Source organism: Cavia porcellus, unplaced genomic scaffold (assembly GCF_034190915.1).
Source record: "Cavia porcellus strain 051 isolate PalLab524CR breed Dunkin Hartley unplaced genomic scaffold, mCavPor4.1 scaffold_31, whole genome shotgun sequence".
NCBI lineage: Eukaryota > Metazoa > Chordata > Mammalia > Rodentia > Caviidae > Cavia > Cavia porcellus.
The window spans coordinates 32,573,610-32,597,276 of NW_026947514.1; the positions used below are offsets into that span (position 1 = coordinate 32,573,610).

Sequence of the window (23,667 nt, forward strand, 5' to 3'; positions counted from 1 at the left end):
ATAATAAAATTAAACAAAATGGGATAAAACCAATTAAAGGGGGGCTGGGGATTTAGCTCAGCGGCATAAGCGCCTGCCTTGCAAGCAGGCAGTCGTGAGTTAGATCCCTGGTACCTATAAAGGAAAAAGAAAAAAAAAAAACAGTTAAAGGAATGAGAGCATTATATGACTTCAAAGCAATATAATAGGAAACCAAGGTTACTATAATGTATCCCATTATATGCAAAATAGCTGTCCCTATCATCAGAGTACAATCTAACAAAACAAGACAGAACAAAGCCAAACCTAACAAAATTGTGAAAACAATACATGAGTTCAAGACAAGACAATAAGAAATTAACTGTAGTTACCACCTTTCCCTCCTCTATCACTCTAACAATAACTATTTTGCTTTTGGATCCCATCAACTCCTTCTGTTTCTTATGCTAGAGTTAATGCATTTGAATTTGAACTGTTTTACCCGTGAACAAGGGTCCATTTACCTACAGGAGCCTTGAGATTATTGTACTTTATAGGTGGGTAGCTTTCCACTGCATGAGAATACCATATCTTTCTTATCCATTCTGTGGTTGATGGGCAAGTTACTCTCGCTTTTTTTTTTTCCTGGTCTCCTGTCACTTGGAAAAATTGTTCTCTCCTTTGACCTTCAGTCTGTGAATTTTCTTTCCAATTAAATGTGCTTCTTGAATTGCATATATCCATGGATCTTGTTTCTTGATCCACTTACTGTATTTCTTTTTATTGCTGACCTGAGGCCATCTACATTAATGATTACAACCAGCATACATTGGATTGTCTCTAACATGCTGTCCTCCTGTTGTTGGCTCTCCACTTTTCCCCTTCTTTCAATGGCCTGTCTTGTTTGGCGATCCTCCTCTGCTGCTGTTCTTAGAACCATGAACAACAGCTTTATCTCTCTCTAGATTATCCTTTTAGCACTGTCTGTAGGGTTGGTTTGTTGGTTGTGAATTCCTTCAGTTCTTTATCATGGAAGTATCTTATTTTTCCATCAACTTTGAAAGATAGTTTTATAGGGTTCATCAATCGGGGTTGGAAGTTGTTTTCTTTCAGGGTTTAAAACACTTTACTACAAACTCTTCACTTCATGGTTTGTGTTGACAAGTCTGCTGTGATTCTGATTGGTTTTTCCTTTATAGGTGATCTGTTTCTTTTCTCTTAAGAGCTTTTAATATTCTATTCTTATGCTGAGTTTCTGGGATCTTGATTATTATATGTCTGGGTGTAGATTTACTTTGGTTATGGCTAGTTGGAGTCCTATATGCCTCACTTATCTGCATGCCAGATCCATCTCCCATGTTTTTGAGAAGTTTTCTTCTATTACTTCAGTAAATAGCTTTTTAATTTCATTTGTGTTGACCCCTGCTTCTTCACCAACATCTCTCACTCTTAATTTATGCTTCTTTGCGTCATCCACAGCCATTGAGTTGTTGTTTCCTGATTCCATGTTGTTTTAAGAGATCTTTCCTTTCACGATCACTGGCTGTAATCCTCTATCTTCAAGGTTTGAAAGTCTTATCTTCAGTCTCTTCCAAGCAATTTTGCCAGCTTTTGATTGAAGTTTTAATTTCCTGGATCTCTCTTTGAATCTGTTTCATGCATTGTAATTCCTGTCTATATTGTTTGTTCAAGGTTTCTACCATTTTCTGATGCTCCTCTTTTTTGTCTGTGTCTTTAAACCTGCTGAACAATTCTTTCAGTGTGTTTATGATCTCATCTTTTACCTGAGACATTATTTCTGATTTGACTGCTTTTACAATCTCATGAAGTTGTTTCCTCACTTCAGTTGCTATCCTCTCAGAGATTTCCATGACTGTATCTCCCAGACTTGTTTTGTGTGGGCTGGAGGTCTGAGATTGCCTTTTGCTCCTTGTCTTGACATTCTCTTGAGTTACTCCCAGCAAGCTGGTTGTGGGGTGCCAGGCACTTCCCACATTGGCTGCCCCTCCACGGTGTATGGGAAGGCACCTGCTTCTCTAACCCCAGATTTACAGGGAGATAGCAGGGAGTGGAGGCTTCTCCAGACCTGTGCAGCTACTGGGGTTTCCTTGATGATTAGTGGTGCATGGAGGTGGGTCTTAACTAGGGCTCCTGCAATGGTGGCAGACACACAGAGTGTATTTGCCTGATTCTGCTATTGTGTGATGGCTGCCCGAAGGAACCAGGGGCCTCCAATTGTGGCCTACAGATGCACAGGGCTTATCTGACTGACTGTGTGTCCCTGCTTCCTGCAGGCAGAGGCAGATCTGCTGGCTCTCTCTGCCCATGCTGGGTGCCTGTAGGAAAGGGCCTTCCAGTGGCAGCACCTAGCAGGCAGAGGTGGATCTGTCTCTCAGTAAACGGTCTTTTTTTAAAATCAGTACCGGGGCTTGAACTCATGACTGTGTGCTTGCAAGGCAGATGTTTATGCCACTGAGCTAAATCCCCAGCCCCAGTAAACATTCTTAATAGGGACTTTTTCTTTTTTTAACATAATGACCGTGCCATTATTATTTAAGAAATATAACAGTAATTGCTTAATATGAAATATTTATTTTAAAAATTTTTTCCAAATCCATTTTTAATGAAATATTTAAGTGTTAAAGTCAGATAATCAGATTTTACAAAATATTGGTAATTTGTTAAGTTTCAAAAAATTTTTATTCATTTATTTTTTGGAGGGGGTACCAGGAATCAAACTCATGACCTTGTGCTTGCCAGGCAGGAACTTAAGCCACTGAGCTAAATCCCCAGCCCTAAAAATTTTATTTTGAAGAGAATAAAACCAAACAAAATAAAGCAGAATAAAGCAAAATCGTTACAAAACAGTGAAAGTGATATAGGACTTCAATATACGATAATAGGAAATCAACAGTGGCTACCATAATGCCTCATAGTACCTTCAGAATTGCTGTCCATACCATCAGACATAATAAAATCAAACAAAGGCCCAGGAATGTAGCTTAGCAGCACAAGTGCCTACCTGCCAAGCATTAGGTCATAAGTTTGATCCCTGATACCAAAAACAACAAAACAACAAAAAAATCAAACAAAACAGGGCAGAATAAAACCAGTCAAAACAGAACATTTAATAAGACAAAACAATAAAATGGAACCAAAAAAACCCCAGTGAGAACAATATTGGATTTCAAAAACAAGAAAGAGGGAAGTCTGTATTTCATAGTTGCCATATTGCATAGTTATCCTCTTAATAGATGCTCAGACTACTGCTTTAGGCCTGCAAGGTCAATCAAACGGTACAAGCATTAAGTTGTTCTCATACCTCAGTTGCTATCAACTCAGCCTGTCCTCCAAACCAGCTGATTGCTTATGGTGAGGAGAGGTGGGGTTCTTGTCTCCCAGCCCATGTATGGGCTGGCTCAGGGTAAGGGTGAATTGGCATCTTGTTTTTTATTTATTTTCAGTCTGGTTTTTTTTTTTTTTTTGTATTTGACCACAATTAAAAATAATATATTTTTTTAAAAGTCAGAGAAGGAGACAAAAAAAAAAAAAAAGTAAGAAAAAAAGGGGGGGGGGACCTGGGGATTTAGCTCAGCGGCATAAGTGTCTGCCTTGCAAGTGTGCGGTCGTGAGTTTGTTTTTGTTTTTTTTTTTTTTTTCCCCTATTTATTTATTTATTTATTTATTTTTATTTAAGGAGAAAAGAAAAGAAAGAAAAAAAAAACAGTGAAGGGGTACAAGTTATACAGATTTACAGAAGAAAAAAATGCGCAGTAGGAAATCACTAGTTAATGGATTACATATTGCCATCTTAGAAATAATTGTTCCAGTCACAAAATTAAAGCTTGTAGAGTGGACATTCCAACAATGATACTGCAAACAGTTCTGTTCAATGATCCAATAAAACTCTGTGATATCATTTTCTATCTTATACATTTAAATATACATGCAGTTATATAGTTTAGAGCACTTTCTTTTCCTCTCTTTTGTACAGTGACTATTACACATTTTGGGTTTCATTGCTCCCACGGTTCGTATTGCTTTTTTGGAAGAGAGTAAAACCAAATGTGACATAACAGAACAGAATCGGTCAAGTCAAAAGGGTGGATATAATAGATAATATAGAAACATAATAGAAGGTGATCAACAATGGTTACCATAATGCCTCCCACTATTTCTAATAGAATTGCCTATATCATTAGTTGTAATACAATTGAACAAAACCGTAAAGAATAAAACCGACAAAACCAAAACATTGGAGATATTGTAGGTCTTCAAAAGTAGATAAAAGTCAACGAGAATGGGCGTTATAATGAATCTCATTATTTTCTCAGCTGATGCCTAAACTTTCGAACCTGATACTATCCAGCAAAATAGAATAGAGGAACCTCAGTCAAAAACAGGATGGTGAGAGTAATACAGGGCTTCAAATCGAGATAATAGAGAGTCAAAGTGGGTTACTATATTATATCCTGCTATATTTTTCCCTTTAATTAAATGGATAAAAATAAAAAAGTAAATAATGGAGTGGAGATTGAGAAAAAAGAGGGCATAACAGCGAAACAGGGCAGATCAAAACATAACCATTTAAGCAGAATAGTGTTTCACCACCAGATAATCCTGACCCAAAAATAGTTACCATATTGACTCCCTCCCTGAAGTCCTTGAGTACAACTTCATATACTGTAGCATTAAGTATATCAAAACAATGTAAAACCATTTAAGAGAATGACAGCATTATAGAGTATTTAGAATCGACTAACAGAAAATGAACAATGGTCTCTGTATAATCTCCTTGTCTTTAAAAGGTTTTTGCTTATACTATCGTACATAACAAAATCCAATAAGATACAACCTGTTTAGACCATTGGAGACAGAAGAACAAAAGCTAGATGAGACTTCAAAACAAGATGGTACTAAATCAGCATTACCTATTAAGATGTCATTTTCTCCAAAAAAAGCTGTTCCTATCATCCAATCTTCTCTGTCTCATTTCTGTTGAGCTCTTTTTCTGTCAGTAGCTGTCAGTTTGTCTTCTTCATTTTGTTCTCTGCTCCATTCATTGTGGCCTCCCCGCCACTATTTCTGGGTTCTTTGTATTTTTCTTTTTTTAGAATATCCTGCAATACTTTCTGTAGGGTTGGATTGGTGGTTGCAAATTCCCCCAGTTCCTCTTTATCCTGGAAGCACCTCGTTTTTCCATCAATTTCCAGGGACAGTTGTGCAGGATATCTCAATCTTGGCTGGAGATTAGTATCTTTCAAAGCTTGAATTATTTCTCCCCATGCTCTTCGTGATTTGATGGTTTGTGAAGAGAAATCTGCTGTAATTCTGATGGGTATTCCCTTGTAAGTGATCTGTTTCTTGTCTCTTACAGCTTTTAATATTCTGTTCTTGTATTGAATTTCTGGAATTTTTATTATTATATGCCTGGGTGTTTCTCTGTTAGGGTTGTAGGTAGCTGGGGTCCTGTATGCCTCATACATCTGAGTATCTTTACCTTTTGCTAAATTAGGAAAATTCTCCTGGATTATTTCTGTGAGTAGCTTTTGTAGTTCACTTGTTTGTGTCCCTACTTCTTCTTTTATGTTCTTAATCCTTAAGTTATGGCTCCTCTTATCATCTTCTTGTCTTTGTATTATTGCTGTTTGTTTCTTTGTTATTTTTAAGAAGTTTTTCATTTCATTCTCCCATGTTTCAAGTCTGCCCTCCAGTTCAGATAGTCTGTCCTTAGTTTCTTTCAAGCTGTTATGCCAGTCTTGGATAGACTTCTTAATTTCTTGATAGTCCCTTTGAACCTGCTTCACATACTCAATGCTTTCTCTGTTTTCTCCATCAAGCAATTCTCCCCTCTTTTTCTGTTCTTCCATTCCACCATCTGCTTTTTCCTGGGTGGTGCTTAGCATTTCTCTAACTATTCTGCATACTTCTAGCTTCAGGTCATTGATAACTTCATTCCTGAATTGGTCTATGAGGCTCTCTATATGGCGCTTAATGTATATTGGTGCGGTGTCCACTATTGCCTGATTCTCAGGATTGGGGGCCGAGGAGCCTTTTTTGTTGCTTCCCTTCCCCATATTTTCTGTTCCTTATAAAATGCAAGCTTACATGGGAGGCCCGGCTTCCCTGCCTGTCAGCCACAGCCTGATCAAATTGCGCTGGCTAATTGTTCCCGCCCACCGCTGCGCAGCAGGGAGTTGCGGAGGAGGCAGCCTATGCGGGAGTCAGTCGCTCCTCCGGGCCACCGTCAGGCTCTGGGATCTGGGTTAGGCCAGCCTAGGGAGTCCGCCAGCAGCGTCACTCAGGCCAGGCACTTTTCACCAATCCCGTCCAAGAGGGGAATGTGTGGCTGGAGTTGCCACCGCACCCTGCTCTTACAGGACTGCCTGAGCCCAGAAAAACCTCCGCTGGAGTCAAACTGTGGTAGGGGGTCAGTTTCTCGCTCACCTCGCCACCAGTCAGTTTTTGTGTACGCCTCCTTGTCCGTCCTGTTTCCGACTCCGTTCGCAGACTCCCGTTCCCAGAGCTCGGCGCGTCTCTCCTTGCCGAGCCGCTGTGGAGGCAGCCAGCTGCCGGGCGGCGGGAAACCCAAATCGCGGTTTCCAATGGCGCGGGGTCGAGCCTCTACACCGAGTCTTTTCTGATCCTATTTTAGCGCCAGGACTGTATCCTAAGTTGGATTCTCTCAGCCCAGTTCGTTCCTGAGTCAGCAGAGCATATCTCTACTGGTTCGTGTCTCCTTAGTCCGCATCATTCCTGGCCTCTGAGCCGAGTCTTTCAGAGAGCCTTCAGTAGTTGCTGTTGTCTGTCCGCCATGTTCTCCCGGAGTCTTTCAGTCTGTTTTTTGTTTTGCTTATTTTTTGTTTTGAAGTCTTTTTCAGAGAGAAGTTTTAGGTTCACAGCAAAGTTAAAAAGAAACATACAGAGATTCCCCATACACTTTCATACTTCGACACATATAGTCTCTCCTCATTATCAGCATCCTCCACTGGAATAGTACATTTGTTACAGTTAATGGATATACGTTCACACAGCCTAATCACCCAGAGTCTATAGTTTCGTTGGATTCATTCTTGGTGTTGTGTAGTCTATGCTTTGGACAAATGTATAATAATACATATTCATTGTTACAATATCATATATACCTTTTCACACCTCCCCAATCCCTGACAATTGCTGATTTTTTTTCTTTTGGTGGTAGTAGGGATTGAACTAAGGGAGAGCTGAGCTCTCCATCCCTTTTTAATTTTTTATTTTGAGACAGGATCTCACTGAGTTGCCCAACCTGGGCTCAAATTTGCAATCTTTCTGCCTCAGCCTCCCAAGTAGCTACGCTTATTGGCTGGACCACCGTGTCCTACCTTACTCCCTAATTATTAGGGTTTGAGATCTTCTGTAATATGTTTGGTATTTTGGTTTTTTTCTTCAATGAGTTGTCATATTCTTTGCTTCTTTTTCTACTTTACTTTTAAAATTTGTGGGGATTCTTTACTCTAGATAATCCATTGGCAGTTTTATACATTGATAAGATCCTTATAATTTTAGGCAGTCCTATGCTGGTGTCTCAGTTTACTACAGTTAAGTCTGTGTTGTCTTTACTTCTGTGCTTTGAGTCATGGTATCAAGGAAACAGCTTTAGTTTATCAGATGAATTTACTTTGTCAGTGATAGTTCTTGTTTTGTTCCATAAAGCAGTCAATACAGGATAGTGAAGAATAAGGGCTGTAAAGTCTAATTACTTACGAGTCCTAGTTGGCAAGTTGCTTAACACTCTTGTTCTTGGCTTTTAATCTTTAAAATTTATGAGTCTAAGACTGTTATGATCTCTACTTTATATTTAATGAAACTGAGATACAAGGAGATGCAGTTAGAAACATGAACAAGCCAGGGATTTAGCTCAGCCACATAAGTACCTGCCTGGCAAGCATGAGATCCTGAGTTTGATCCCTAGTACCACACAAAAAAAGGACCCAAATAAAAAAAGAAACATGAACAAATAGAAGAAGTGTGGGAACCAGTCTTTAATTTTCCACTTTTGATAGTAAAGATAAGGATTCCAGCAAGGATTCTACCACTGAGCCACACCATCAGCCCAAGAAATGTGTCACTAATCAACTTGGAAAGGAAGCAGTGATAAGTCCCTGACTCATGGCATCGGTGTTAAGGGCAAACAGTAGAAGTATAGGCTATGGAAAACTAAAGTGTCCACAGAATAGTATATCTAAATCCATTGTAGAGTGAAAAACTGTCATTTTCATTAAAATAAAACAAAACCCCAAACCATTATTTTCATAACCTTAACTTGTTTTGCAAAGTGGTAAATTTTAAGAGCTAAAGAATTTAGATACCATCCCAAGCCACAGAACTCATAGTTGAAAAGTAGACGTGGAGGCAGTCTCAATGTAAGTGTTTATCCCTGTCAATTTCTATAGTCTCTGCATAAGATTCAGTTCCTGGAAGAGAATGAGCAGCCTAGAGGTCAGAGGTCCCAAGGTTTGGGGGGGATGATGGAATCCTGGGTTTTTGGGCCCCATCAGAGTCTTTTGGAATTGAGGAGGTACAGTTTTGGAAAGGATGGGATTTGAGGCTAGCAAAACCCAGTGTCAGCCTTGGACTGTCAGCTGTTTTAACTCTAGATTCTTGTCTACCTCTCAAGGAGGAGACGACCGCCGAGTTTTGCTGTGGCACATGGAACAAGCCATCCACTCCAGGGTCAAGCCCATCCAGCTGAAAGGAGAGCACCATTCCAACATTTTTTGCTTGGCTTTCAACAGTGGAAATACTAAAGTATTTTCTGGAGGTAAGAAGGAATTTAGTGTGGTTGGGATTTTAGAAGTGCTAAAGTTACTCATTATTTTTCTTCCTATGTCTTATTGAGCTATGGGATTACTGGTTTCTCTTTACAGCAGTTTATACTTGTGAGTTAGAATTTCTCCCTTATCTTTTTCCTATCCCCCCCCCCCTTTTCTTTTTGTCCTAAAATTTTTCATGTCGAAATCTGGCACACATACAACTTACCAGCTTACTTTACAATATATAGTATATTGTTGATTTTATTTTGTCTCTTTTTTTCCTTCCTTCCTTTTTTCTTTTCTTTCTTTCTCTTCCTTCCTTCCTTCTCTCTCTTTTTTGAACAGGTTCTTGCTATATAGTCCAGCAGCCTCTCTCTGTTTCATTTTTTAAAGTTGCTGGCAAAAAGCTAAATTTGCTGTCATGACCCATGAATGACATCTGTCTGAAAGGGTTGTGTTAGGGTACACTGGAATGGCTAGTGCTAAGCCTACCTCTTGGTGATGTCTTCCATCAACCACCCCTTTTTTGAACACCGAATTTCCAGACTTTACCCCTCTTCTGGGCTGCATATTTTCCCATTGGATATCTAGTTGTGTTTCAGAAGCCATTTAAATGCAACCCATTGGTAGCTAGGAATGCAGTTCATCACCAGTGTTTGTATACTATATGTGAGGCTCAGGGTTCAGTCCCTGGCACTATAAAAAAACAAACAAAACGCCAGCTGTGATGGCAAATACCTGTAATCCCAATACTCTGGAGGCTGAGGCAGGAGAATTGCCAAAAATTCAAGGCCAGCCTGGGCTACATAGTGAGTTTAAGGACAACCTTAACGACATAGCATAACCCTGTCTCAAAAATATAAAAATATAGGCCAGGGATATAGCTCAGTGGCACATATATAGCTCCCCTTCCTGGCAAGCATGAGGGCATGAGTTTGATCCTTGGTACAAAAAAAAAAAAAAAAGCAACAGATCTAAAACCAAGATAAAATAAACTGCTAACATGTAGTCTTTTTCAACTTACAAAATCACCAGTTTTACCTGGTTTTTATTAATAGTGATCTTAAAGCCATCCTCAAACCTACCTTTCTTTCATTTCCATGTATAGTTGGTCACTAAATCCTGTCAGTTCTGTCTTGCAAGTCTCTCAGGACTCATCCTTCAGTTTCAGTTCTCTTTTTGTACCCACTGCCCTGATACAGTTCTTCATCTTTGGCCTCAGCTACTAGAATGACTTTCTATCATTGTTTACATAAATTTTCAGTTAAAAATACAGATTTGACCATGTGTGCCTTTAACTGTTTAATGCCCACAGTATAAAATCTCAACTCCAGTCTGCTTCTCTAGCTTCATTTCTGTTACACTTAACTACTCACCATCTTAGGTGTGTACAATGTGTTGTGCCTTTTGTTAATTCTCTGGTGCCCTTTCATTAGTAATAGTTTCAGGTAATAGAAGTATCTCTTCAAATATGTTTTATTCTCCCATTCACTTTCTCTCTGCACATGAGGAATGTAATTGTCTTTTAATTAAACCATATCACTACAAGGCAAGTCTCTTGGTGCCACTAGTTTGTGAGTTTAGAGTGTCAGCTCCTAAAGAATGGGGCAGAATCTTGTTCTCACATCCTCAGTACATAGCACTATACCTGATACCTGGAAGGCATTAGTGTGGGTTATCAGTTTCATTCCCATGTACCCATGGTAGAATTTACAGAGAGGGATTTGAAATTTAAAATAACCATGTCTTATAGTGCTACTTTTACTTTCTATGAAGTGACTGCTGGGTGCACATTTAAGCCTAGAGTGGGATATATTTTACTTTCTGCTTTTTCATATTCAGGTTTTTGATTTTTATCTGTATAAATCATTTTGTAGTCATATCATGAATATAATTTTTTAGACCCCTTGATTTAAAAAAGGAGAAAAAGAAAAACTTTCCCATCACTCTGAACCACATAGTCATCACATTTTAATGCTATAAAGAAAGATGAAGAGGGAATGGTAGTAAACATTTATTATAGACCATTGGGGGGCGAACCTGAGGCACATGTTCCATAGTGGATCGTTCGAATCATTGAAAGCTCTAAAAGGTTCACTATCACTCTTACAAGCTTATCAGGTTGCTTGGCCCATTCTGAATACTTTTACAGACTTACATCTTTACAAGAGAACTATGCAATAGATACAATTACTTTCTCTGTATTCAGAGGAACAGCTGAGGCTTAGAAATGCTAGAGATGTTATTCCAGTCTCAACTAATGAATGTTTTGCTGGAGGGTAGAGGAAACTAGCTTGGATGAGTAAATTAGTTGAGCATTTACTGTTTTCCCTAGTGGCCAATGTTGTTTTGCTTAATCTACTGCATAATATATCTTGAACTATTATTATGTTCTACCTTATTGCTACTGTGCTTTCTTAAAATTCTCTTTCAGGATATTCTATCCTTAAAGTATTTTTATAGACCCTTTTTGAAGTAACACTCCTAATTAGTATTAACAATGACTATATTCATATTTGTCTCTCAAAACTCAAAATTACTACATTGTAATGTGGACAGGGATCAAATTCCTGCAGGAATTATCAAATCTCTGCTTTTTTCCTTTACAGGAAATGATGAGCAAGTTATCCTCCATGACGTTGAAAGGTAAATAGATTGTTGATGTGTGAAGGTGATTATTTTTTATATGAAGATAGGCAAATTTTTTTAGATCAAAATAGCTTTTTGAAGAAAATAATGTGGGGGGCTGGGGATTTAGCTCACAGCATAAGTGCCTACCTTGCAAGCAGGCAGTCGTGAGTTTGATCCCTGGTACCGATAAAAAGGAAAAAGACCAAAAAAAAAAAAAAAGGAAAATAATGTGAAACTAATGGTCTTTTTCTGAAAAAGTTTCCTGTGATATTTTTAAAATAAGGTTTTGATGTAAATAAATAAATAGAAGCAGGGCCTGGTGACATGACTATAATTCCAGTACTCAGGAGGCTGAGGCAGGAGTATTACTGGAAGTTCAAGGCTTACGTTGGCTACATGGGGAGTCTAAGGCGAGCCTGAACTACATAGTGAGACTGTCTCAAAACAAAATACACAAAAAAAGGGATTTACAAAGTTATATGAAATTATAGTTTTCAGGTGGAAATATAAGAGGAATAGTTAGGAAAAGAAGAGAAATAATACTAGTAATGATTGGGTTTGGTGCACACATCTATAATACTAGCTATTTAGGAAGCTAAGGCAGGAGGATTGTATGTTCAAGGCCAGCCTAGACAACAGCAAGAGTCAGTCTCAAAACCATCATCATCATCATCATCATCATCATCAAACTAGTATTTACTGAGTTCTTACCTCTCTGTGCCAGAAGCCATTCTAAGTGTTCTGTATGTATTACTGTAATTGGTTTTACTCTTATAGTCATTTTGTGAAGGGTGTTAATTGTGATCTCCTTTCCAGAAGAGGTAAAGAAATCACAGAAATATTAGGTAACTTACCTTAAAATGGTACTAGGACCTGAATGTAGTCTGTCTGGCTCAGAGTTGTGCTCTTAATCGCCATGCTGGGCTGCTGGGAAGTAAGCTCCCATACCTGCTGTGATCTGGCTGCTTTAAAGCTTTCCCTTGATTTTTGGAAATGAAGTACTACCCTCAAATCTGGACACAAGTATACACATTCTGTAATACATGAAAACAGAAAAGTCAACTGTTGAGTCATTTTTAAATATGCTTAGTGTGAAAATTATTATGAAATTTGTGGAAAATAGTATCTTTTCTCCCCTACTTTTAAGTTGAATCCTCAGCTTTTAGGAAACACAGTGACCTTTATTTCTCAGCTAGGTTGGTTTCTCAAAGAACTTGCAGTCTAGGTGCTAGAGGGCTGGGACTGTACAATGTATGTGTGCATGTGTGTGCCTGTGTGCCTCTCTCTTGCTCTGTTTCTCAGCAGTGAGACCTTGGACGTGTTTGCTCATGAAGATGCAGTATATGGCTTGTCAGTGAGCCCAGTAAATGACAACATTTTTGCCAGCTCTTCAGATGATGGCCGGGTTCTCATTTGGGATATCCGGGAGTCTCCTCATGGAGGTAGGATCTCTGTACAAAAAGCTGTTACCTTGAACAGTTTGATGACAGGATCACTGAAGAGTCCGTTTATGACATGAGTATCTGGGTGTGGGTGACATTCAGAAACATGAGGCTCACACAGCAGCATGCATGTGTATCTTTGAAATTGCCACCCTGCACTAAGTAGTTAGAAATTATGCACCTTTGCCAACCCTTCTCCAGATACCTATGAATTTGCACAAACTCTCATGCCTTGGCCTTGAGTGGCCAAAGAGCAAAGGATGTGGCACCTCATTGTAGTCACCAAGGGCTCACTGTGTGTGGTGCTGACACACAAATATTCTTGGTTGTTTATAAAGAATTGGTGTGCTGTATACCTTCTTGTAACCCTAGTTCTGAGTCTTGCTCTTTTGTTAGAAAACAAAAACAATCCCAGAAAGTGACCATACCTGTGTGAAAGATCACAAAATAGTGGCAGATATGTTCCATGTATGAGGAATTACCTGTGAGTGTCTCCACCAAATATATTCTTTTAGTATCTGACATGTGAAATGAAGAACTAGTTTTGTTACCTTTCTCTCACATTCTTCAGGAAATGCATCTTCTCTGCTCATTTGTTGCAGAGGATTTTCTCTCTGCTACTGTCTTCAAGGGCCTCTTTCTCCAGTTCCATCTTTTTGCCATCATCATCCCATTTCCATCCTTAGTTTGGTTTTGTAATATCACCTCTGTAAACAAATTTTCTATGGAAAATGAGATAATATAGTAGCCATTGTTTGTTTTCTGTTATTTGGTTCTGAATGCCCTGTAATAATCTCATTCTCTTGAATGTTTTTATACTATTTTGTTATGTTTGATACTATTGTATATGAAGTTATACTCAGCTATTTCAAAGAAAGAGACATTGTGGTAGTTACTGTTAATTATTGGTTGTCTTCTGGTGAAATACTGTGTTGCTTACATTGTTCTGATCTGCCTTGTTATGTCCTGTTTTGTCTTGATCTCTTTAAAATAAAAAAATGTGATCACCTCTGTACACAGAGTTGCTGTCCTACCTGTTTTGTCTGGCAGGGTTTGAGTCTTGTGTGTGCGTGGTTGTGGGAGTCAAACCCAGGGCCATGTCACGTACTAGGCAAGTACTCTACCCTGAGCTACGTCCTAACCCTTATTTTCTATATTTCAAGCTTGAACATGGTGAGATGTGCTAGTTATTGAGGTTCAGGCTATCAGAGAAGCTTGTCCTTACAGTTAGGCAGGCCTGGTCGCAGCAAGCAGTGACTGTGGCTGAGTTTCTTTGCACTTGGGAAAGGAAATTTTTCCCTGTCTTCACTACTTGATGGTGAGATAACTGAGCACTTCATCTTCCTGGAGCCTTGTGCAGTGCCATATGTGGATATCAGAGATGGAAAAAGGGGTTGTCTTTGACTATAACAGCTTCCATAGGAGTGTATCCTTTGAGGTAGCAAAGTGTTGCAAGGATTCTAGGTGAAGTGGACTAAGAACTACCTGGATGCTAGAAAAGTTCAAGCTTTAGGCATTTTTAAAAAGTAAAAATAGGGCCGAGGATTTAGCTCAGCAGCATAAGCGCCTGCCTTGCAAATGCGCAGTCATGAGTTTGATCCTTGATATAATAATAATAATAATAATAATAATAATAATAATAATGATGTTGGCAGTCAAATCATAAAAATCTACATTGAGCCACTTAGGTAGCAATATAAACTAGAAGTGCTATGGTTTTGCCTTAATTTTTTCACAGTCTTGGTTTATCTTTAATAAAGCTATTTGGATTTTAAGAACTTTTAATTTTTAAAACTAATAAATTTTAATTAAAAATAAAATCCTACCATAAATTGCTCATGGATTTTTTTAGCGTATGTGAAATTCAGTTTTACTAACTGTAAAAGATTTTATCTTTCCCCTTTTTAAGATGTTACATACATTTCTGAGTATTCTGACTTGAAGTGGTTAAACGTGTTTTAGTAGCTGTTGTTCTGTTACACACAGAAAATGTGTGTAGGCTCAGAGGTGCTTTCAGGAAAGGTACCCATTGGAGGCTGCACTGTGTTGGAGTTCTGATCCTTTGGGATGGTTATTGTTTTTTCATGTGCACATTCACACTTGTCGCCTGTCTGCCACTGATCCAGTGTGCCTGGAATGAGCTGGTTGTAATTTCTTTTTTCACAGAGCCGTTCTGCCTGGCAAACTATCCTTCAGCCTTTCACAGTGTCATGTTTAACCCGGTGGAGCCCAGGTTATTGGCCACAGCCAATTCAAAGGAAGGAGTAGGACTTTGGGATATTCGAAAACCTCAGAGGTGGGTCCCTCTTGATTCATAAAGTTTTCAAATTTTTCCCTCCTTCATTTCTCAGGTAAAGTGATCAGTCAGCAAGTGTTGTGAGAACTGGCTTCGCTGTTGCTCTTAGTTGGGCATCTTTTAACGTGTACTGGTATCTCTGAACCAAGGAGAGCCTATTCCTGAGCAGCAGGCGGAATGAGAAACCCACACTTCCTGCTGAAGAGGAGTCCTGAATTGTAGTCCGGACTCTTAGACAAGTCAGTTCCAGGCAATATTGTGGAGGAGTGAGAGCCTCCCTTCAATACTGTGAGGCTATCACTGCCTAGATAAATAGGTACTTTTGAGGGGCTGGGGGCTGGGGATATGGAGATTTGCCAGAGTCATTGTTGCTGAGCCAGGGATTTATTCAATTCTATTTTATTTATTTATTTTTTTGTACTGGGCATCAAACTACAACCTTGCGTTTGCCATGCAGGCGCTGTGCCAGAGGTTCTTAATCCCAGGCTGAAGGGGTTACTTTGCTGGACTTGTTCTGGGCTTATGGAGAACTATGAATCCCCAACATTGTATGGAAAATATATATATTGTATATTCATAGAAGTGTCTTTTTCTGAGAAGGAAGTTTGTTTTTTCCAGTTTCTTCAAAGGATTGGTGAGCACAACAAAAGGTTAAGAGCCAGTATACTGTGATATTAGTGATATAATGATTTTCTCCTTCTCTTTTCATTACTAAACAAGTATAGTTAGAATTATCCTGACCTTTTCATGTGAATCAGTATTGGGGGGATTTCACGCATGGAAGGATATGAAGATGAGGTCAAATAGGTCTTTTTATGTTCTGTAAATCCTACGAAGTTGGAATGACCTTTTATGGCACCTTTATATAAAAGCCAACTTTGCTTTATAAAAGACAACTAGCTCCTCTGCTAATCCAGTGTGGAGGCAATCTCCTGCATTAGAAAGTAGTATTGTAAAAGAATGTCATAGAAAGTAAGCAAGGTTATAATTTATTTCGTGGGCCTCATATGAAAAGGACAGTATAGAGGATTATTGTCCTTTAATTTTATCCTGGCTGATTCTCTCCATGGGGCAGTCAGAAGTTAAAACTATTACAGCAGATCTGTGTAGCTCAGAGGGGTTCCATCATGTTGAGCAGAGCTCCCTGAGGCTCCATAGGGCAGCAGAGATTTTTCTTGCCCTTTGTGTTGCATATAAACGTAGCTTTTGCTTTTCCAGTGCAGGTGGTGGCTGACCCCTGTTGTACCTTTGCACTGCCTTGTGAGGAAGACAGTCTCCTGAGTTCAGCACTAGTATTCTCTGCCACTCTATACTGTGAAGATCAGCTGTTCTGATCATCTGCCCATTATATTGTAAAAGGCAAGATTTGTACTATGCTAGCCCTTTCTAAACCTATTACTCCCCACTTACAGCTGCAGTGACAGCTGGTAACTGGAGTGGGCACTGAGGTAATCATCTCCAGTGGAAATCTTGACTGATTCATGGTGTCAGCAGTGTCTTAAGAGAAAAAAGAAGGCCAGGAATATAGCTCAGCAACACAGCAACGGCAAGCTCAAGGTTATGAGTTTGATCCTGGTACTGAAAAAAAGATGGAGAAGGGTATGGCTATGAGTGTTTTAACTCTTCTCTTGATTATCCTCCAGTCTTCTCCCCTGCTTTCTTGCTGATATGGGCCCTTTTCCCCTTTCTACTTGTCTCCTCATTAAACATGGTTTCTTTTCTTTTAAAAAAAAAACTTCTAAGTTGCTGGGGATTTAGCTCAGTGGCATAAAGCACACTTGCCTGGCAAGTGTGAGGTCATGAGTTCAATCCCCTAAATTAGCCATGCAGGGGTTACCTAAGCCTATAATCCCAACACTCTGGGAGGCTGAGGAAGGAGGACTGAAGTTTCAAGTGCAACCTGGGCGACTTAGCAAATCTTTAGGTTTTTATATTTATTGCATTTTAAAATTTTGTTCATATTTTAGATGTATATGATAACATTCATCATACGGAATTTGTACCTGTGCATGATATATCTTATGTCTTTTGTCTTCAAATTTTAAAAATGGAGCTGAGGATTTAACTCAGTGTAAAAGTCATGAGTTCATTCCCCTGACACCCCCCACCTATCTGAGTAATGACCATTGTTTGTTTTTTTTTAACAGTAGCATTTATTGAATTTAAGTATAATGAAACAAGTATCTCCAGATTATATTTCTTTTTAGAACATAGTTTGATGCAGTTACATCTTGTAAAGAATTCAGACTGAAGATTCATGTACTAGTATCCACTGTTCTCAATTTTATACTCCAGTTAATATGTCTGGGTAGCTTTTCATACCAGCACTTACAGATCTGGCTAGTACTTTTAGTTACTATATGGGTATTTCATTGATATGATGCACCTATAAACCAGTTTCTAAAGATTACATTGATTTATAAGCCTGCCAATTATATTTGAGACTACATGTTTCCCTAGGCTTTAGCCAGTTACTAGCCTTCTAGGAAAGTACCTTCTTGTTTTGATTTCTTCTTCAATTATGGTTGAAGTTTTGTGGTTTCTTTGGTGACCTATAGTTTTCAAAGCCCATGAGGGAGAAATGTCACCTAATATACCTAATTGGCGATCTTGCCTGATTCTTTTTTTTGGAATAAATGGATGAACACAGTGCTGTGGGAATTAGGATGTTTGTTTCTGCTCTTCTAATGTTCTATGGGGTTTGGGTGTCAGGGGAAAAAAAGAAAATGAAATATTCCTAAGTAGGTTTTGATCTTATACCCGTTGAAGTTTAGGGATTGAATTATAGATCTTTTCTGTTTGAATTCTCTCAGAACTAGCTGGTATGGAAAAAGAGGGCTCTTTCTTTTCCACATAGGATTAATTATGCTAGGTTGCAGTAGATGATTTGTCTTCTAAGCACATCTGCTTAAAAACTCCAACCTGAGTCTTGGGGTCAATTCTAGGTCCCATGGACAGACAAGCCTGGTATAGATCACTTAAAGTGTAAGGAAAGATTTTAGGGAATTTGTGAACCTTTAGTTGTAGGAGCTGGGCATGGTGGCACACACCTGTAATTTTAGCACTTGTGAGGCTGAGGTTCAAGTCCAGGCTGGACTACAGAGTGAGACTCTGTCTCAAAACAAACAGTTAGCTGGAGATGAAACGGAGTATGATCAACTGAGTGAATGCATGTAGCATTTTCTTTCTTGGGACAAACTAGCCAGGGCTTCATAGAGACTGTTCTTCCCCACAAAAGGACAAGAGATTTAGTGTTCTGAGATTTAGAATTTATTGTGGTTCCTTACCAGCCTTATAAGTGACTTCCAGCCTGTAATAGCATGGGCAAGTGAGTGAATTCAGGTCCTACTCAGACCGCTGTCCTCTTAAGACAAACATAATGTCATTGGAGAGCACTGAAAGATGCCTCACATGAACATTTTTTCCTTTCTCAATTAACTTACAGATTATTCAGTTCCTGAGTGGATTCTCTAGCTTACTCCCAGCCTAAGCTGTACTATTTTACTTGAACTCCATATAGCCTATGGGTGTAGAGTTCAAGTCTCTTTTGTTCCACTTCTGTCCTAAAATAAGCTGCTAAAGAGCAGGCTAGCAAAATAAAATATCCACTCTAAAAAGGACTTTAGTTATCATCTGATCTAACTTTTCATGGTTCAAATTAAGAAACTAGCCTGGCAAAATAAGGAAAGGTAAAACACTTGATGGCTTAGAGCAGTGATCGCAAGCCTTTCAGAGTGTTCCATGTTACAGCCTGCTGCGGCCCACGTGCCATAGGTAGGAAATCTGGCCGGATCCAGGTGTAGTACACCGTATGTGATCTTTATCAAGTCACTTCACTTCTCAGTGCCTTATAATAAATAATAGCTCACATTTACTAAACATTATAAATTATGGGTAATAATAGTTTTGGAGTAATTACCTTATTTAATCCTTGTAATGGCCCTATGAAATAAGTTCTGTTATTACTTTAATGGTAAGGAAATTAAGGTGTACAGAGGTGGAATAACTTGTATGGATTTGTGTGTAGGTGTACAGGTAATCATACTCCCTTCTTTCCCTTTTTCTAAATCAAGATGCATCCTTCCACATTTTAGTTTTCTTTCACCTGTGCCTCCTCTCAGAATGTTTTCAGAATTCCTGTTATTTTTTGCAATACAAACTTTTTACAGCTGTGGAGTATGAGTTCTTTAGATTGTTACTAGGAGTTTCCCCTTTAAAAATGACATAATAGAATTTGGAAAAGTTGCGTTTTTAACATCTCTTTAGAAAGTCAAAAGAACTGGAATCATCAGGCCTTTTTCTTATATGGTAACATTAAGCAAAACTTGTATCATAAGTTTTCCTTTAAACTGTGATGTATTGAGGATGTTACCGTTTTCTGATGTCTTAATACAGGTGTAGCCTCTTGTATTATTTGCCTAGCCCTGCAGATATCTGTTGGGGTTGGAAAAGTCAGCTTTAGGAATTTTAGTATGGCGAATGGGCTAGAGAAAGGGAAAATTTGAGTATAACTAACTAAAAGAGAGATCTTCATATTTACAAGGATGTATTGCATATTTGAGCGAGGTTTCATTTATTTCCTTTAGATTCTGTTATCTTTATAACTATTGTCCTTTGTCCTTGCCAACCACCCATTTATATCTTGTTTGGACTGTTGCAGTACCAAAACAGTTTCCAGAACTGTGATCCACTAATATCTAGAGAATAAGAAATCAGAGTTGCCCCTGCTGTCATTGTTTATCTGATCCTTTTTATTGCCTTTTAAAACTCTTCTTAAACCACCTCTTCCCCTTCGGATCTTTTCATTTTCTGTCAGGAACTGTTAGTTCTGTGATAGGTAATAGTGTCTTGCTTTGACAAGGATAATAGGAGAGTGGTTCTTTTCCACTAAACAGTAAAACAAGGGAAAGCCATGAATCCCTATGAAGACTTTGCTCTTCAGATGGTGCTTTTTAGGAGTTGCATAAATGACACAGTAGAAATTGGTAGTGCGTGCATATTTCTACTGCTAGAGGAAATTGCTTTTTGGGCCTCATCTGGTGTTGGGGATCTCTAGGTAAAACATGTTCTGTGGAACCTATGCTGTCCCTGCTCTGTAAAAGATCAAATTAAAGGTAACTGTCTACCTTCTGAACAAACCGAACAATGTGCTGTGTTGCATTTGATGGTTTCTTATACTTTTATGAGAAAATAAATTCTAGGGGTTCAATATCAGAGGCTAGGAAACTTTGATATTTGTTTGAACTTTAAAGTCTGAGAGCTGGCCATGGAAGTACATGCCTATAATCCCAAAATTGAGGGGTAGAGGCAGGAGAATTCCACATTTGAGCCTATTTTGCAGTTTGTCGATTTAGCATGTTTCAAAATTTGAAAAAAGGGCTAGAACCTGGCGTCCGTACTCTTAAGTGTAACAAATTGGACACACAAATGTAAGCGGGTATTGTTTCTCCGGTGTGAGAAACTAAATAAGAAACAGACTGTGTAATAGGTATTGTGAAATAGAAAATGTTTAAATGGAGAGGGGAACAAAGGAGAGAGAAAGGGGAAACTAAAGAAGGGGAATGTAAGAGAGAAGAAAGAAAAACATGGAAACAACGCTTTTTGTAAATGGGGAGGGGAGAAAAGGTTGAAGGAAGAGTAGGGAAGTGAGAAAAAAAGAAGTTACATCGTGTACAGGTACAGTTCTCTATGATGAATGTGACTGTTACATGTATCTAAAATGTACCAATACAATCTGATTAAAAATAATGAAAATAAAAAAGGGCTAGAGATGTAGATCAGTCTGAAGGCCCTGAGTTCAGTCCCCAGTACTGAAGCAAAAAAAAGAGAGAGGCTGGCTTAACCTTGGCCTCCTTTCATAATACAAGGCCATCAGTAGGCAGAGATTTCTTAAATTTATTAAAGACTATACACGAAAGAAAAATCATTAAGAACTCCAGGTAATCAAACACACCATTAAATGAAAAATGGGCCAGAGACAACATATTCTGTTGAACAAGAATTCATATCTAGAGGATCTAAAAAAACTATAAATCAATAAAAGATACAATTCAAATTTTAAAATAAGTGAAATGTTGAGTAGGTGTTTCACAAACAAGATCTCCAAATAAGCACTTGAAAGATACTGTACTCAACTTTGTTACTTGTGAAGTAACTGAAAATTAAAAACACAGTGAGTTATTACTGTGTACTCCAAATGGTTAAACAAAAGAAAACAGGCCAGCCACACCTCCCGCCTGCACTGCTCTCAGGGCTCTGGAACAGAACCACTGCATGTCCCGCCAACTCCACTGTACCACCACAGCCCAAAGCGACATAGTGATGGCGAAGGCCAAGAACCTGTCCCTGGTGGTACGTGGACCCAGGAACCTTCACCAGGAGAACTACCCCATCACTGAACCTGGCCCCAAGGAGGCGTGCGCTGCTGAGGATGTACTATATATATTTACTTTTTATTTGTTTTGGAAACAGAGTCTTACTATGTAGTTCAGGCTGACTTCTTTGAGAGCCCAGTCTGACTATATATTTATTTTTATCAATTAGCTGCCTATAATGATCTCATGATCTCATCTTCCTTCCTTCCTTCTTCGTTTGTTTTTTTTTTTTTTTTTTTTTTGTACTGGGAATTGAACTCACAACTGTGCACTTGTAAGGCAGGCACTTACACTGCTGAGCTAAATCCCCAGCCCATGATCTTATCTTCTTACAAATGACTCAAATTTATTTTTCTTTTGGATGAGTAGTACCTCATTATGTATGAATACCATGATTTCTTTATCCATTCATCTGTTAATTGATATAGGCCACTTTCATGATTTACTTACAGTGAGCAGTGCTGTTACAAACATGGGTATATACGTTTCACTATAATATGATGACAGTTCTTTCTGGAAGACATCAGAAGACATATAACTGGGGAAAATGGAATTTCTACTTACAGTTTTTTTTAAGGAATCACCAAAACCATCATTTTCCATAATGTTTGTAACTAGTTTAAAAATGCAGAAGTAGTACAGGTAGCGCAGTCGAGGCAGGGAGACCACTGTCTTCCACCAGTCTGAATTCGCGCAACACCCCAGAGCCAGTCCTCTTCCACTGTCCTAAGAAAAGCAGAAATAAAAATAACAAAGACCCCAAAAAACCTATAAAGCTCCAGGCCAGAGCAGTTATGTGTTAGATCCTGTGGTCTGACATTCAGTAACATTTTCCCCACTCAACCTTTAATATTTCATATGAGACCACATCTCATATATGTGATTAAAACACGCTGAATTCTGGTAGAGCCATGTGTACTAGGTGCTCTTGAGATGACTCAGCATCCTGTCAGTCGTTTCTGTTTTATCCAGAGACATCCCTTGGGATGCACTTAGGGTGGAGTGCGTGTCATTTAAAATCCAAAAGCCTGATTTATCTTTGTTTTTCTGATTCCACTGCTGTCTTGGTACCACTTGTCCTTTTGTGCCACTTTTTGTTTTTCTTTTCTTTTTTGGTACCGGAGATCGAACTCACGACCTCCACCTCCTACTTGTCAGACGAGCACTTACGCTGCTGAGCTAAATCCCCAGCCCTTACCTTTTGTTTTTCTTGGCACAGACTTGCCCAGAGCACAACTTGTCATTATCTTTCACAAATTTAACTGCTTTTTTTTTTTTTTAAACCATTAGGTGTATACTTGCAATTCTTTGCTTGCCATACACAAGAATCTGGAGTCTGTCTCTTGCAGGCAATACATGGTATAGTAAGGATTGCTTTTTCCTCACAACTTCACCAGAATTTCCTGTTAAGTACTTGATAATAGACATCTGTCTTAGTAGAGTAAGATGAAATCTCAATGTTGTTTTGATTTGCATTTGTCTAATTGCTAAATACACTGAACATTTTTCTACAGATTTATTGGCCATTCGAAACTCTTCTAAAAGTATCTATTCACTACAGTTGCTTATTTCTTTAAAAACTGAGTCTTTCATTTTGAGGGGTCCAATTGTTTTTAGTTCTTTATATATTCTAACTATTACTCCTTTTCCTGAGGAGTGGCTGCCAAAATTTTTTTTCTCATTTTATAGGTCATAGTCTTCACTGGGTAGGTTGTTTCATTGGCTGTGCAGAAGCTTTTCAGTTAATATAATTTCATTTGTTGGTTTTTGGTATTATGTCTCATGCAGCTGGGGTTCTGTTTAGGAGTCCTTGCCCACGATTTTGTCTTTAACAGTTTCATCAGTTTTTTCCAACAGATTCAGTGTTTCTGCTTTAATGGGTAGGTCTTCGACTATTTTTGATTTGATTTTAGTACACAGAGATGAATCTGGATCCTTCTTCAGCACAATATAGAGGTTATCTTTTCTCCAGCATATATTATTGACTCTGTAATGGCCAGGCATAGACTATAAGCCACTGCTCTGATGAAAAATGCAGGTCCCATCAATTCTAAATGCAGCATCAGTGAAGAATTAAAAGAGACCACCTGTATTTTTTCTAAGTTTGTTGAATTCACTTTCCCAAAGGGAGAAATTCTCAGCTGTGGCAAACTATGTTGTTTCAGGCCATCTTA

At 38.6% G+C, this 23,667-nt stretch overlaps 1 protein-coding gene across 3 annotated transcripts in view; it reads left to right on the forward strand.

The window, feature by feature from the left end:
- Positions 1–23,667, forward strand: part of Dcaf5 (DDB1 and CUL4 associated factor 5) — a 109,166-nt gene that overhangs the window by 30,391 nt on the left and 55,108 nt on the right. For 2 of the 3 annotated variants that reach the window (XM_063240991.1, XM_063240990.1), the window contains exons 2-5: positions 8,615–8,758; positions 11,360–11,396; positions 12,684–12,823; positions 14,990–15,119. In XM_063240991.1, coding sequence (XP_063097061.1) covers positions 8,647–8,758; positions 11,360–11,396; positions 12,684–12,823; positions 14,990–15,119 — 419 coding nt within the window. In that variant the 5' untranslated portion in view covers positions 8,615–8,646. The remainder of the gene's footprint in view (positions 1–8,614; positions 8,759–11,359; positions 11,397–12,683; positions 12,824–14,989; positions 15,120–23,667) is intronic. The other variant, XM_063240992.1, reaches the window with a different exon arrangement.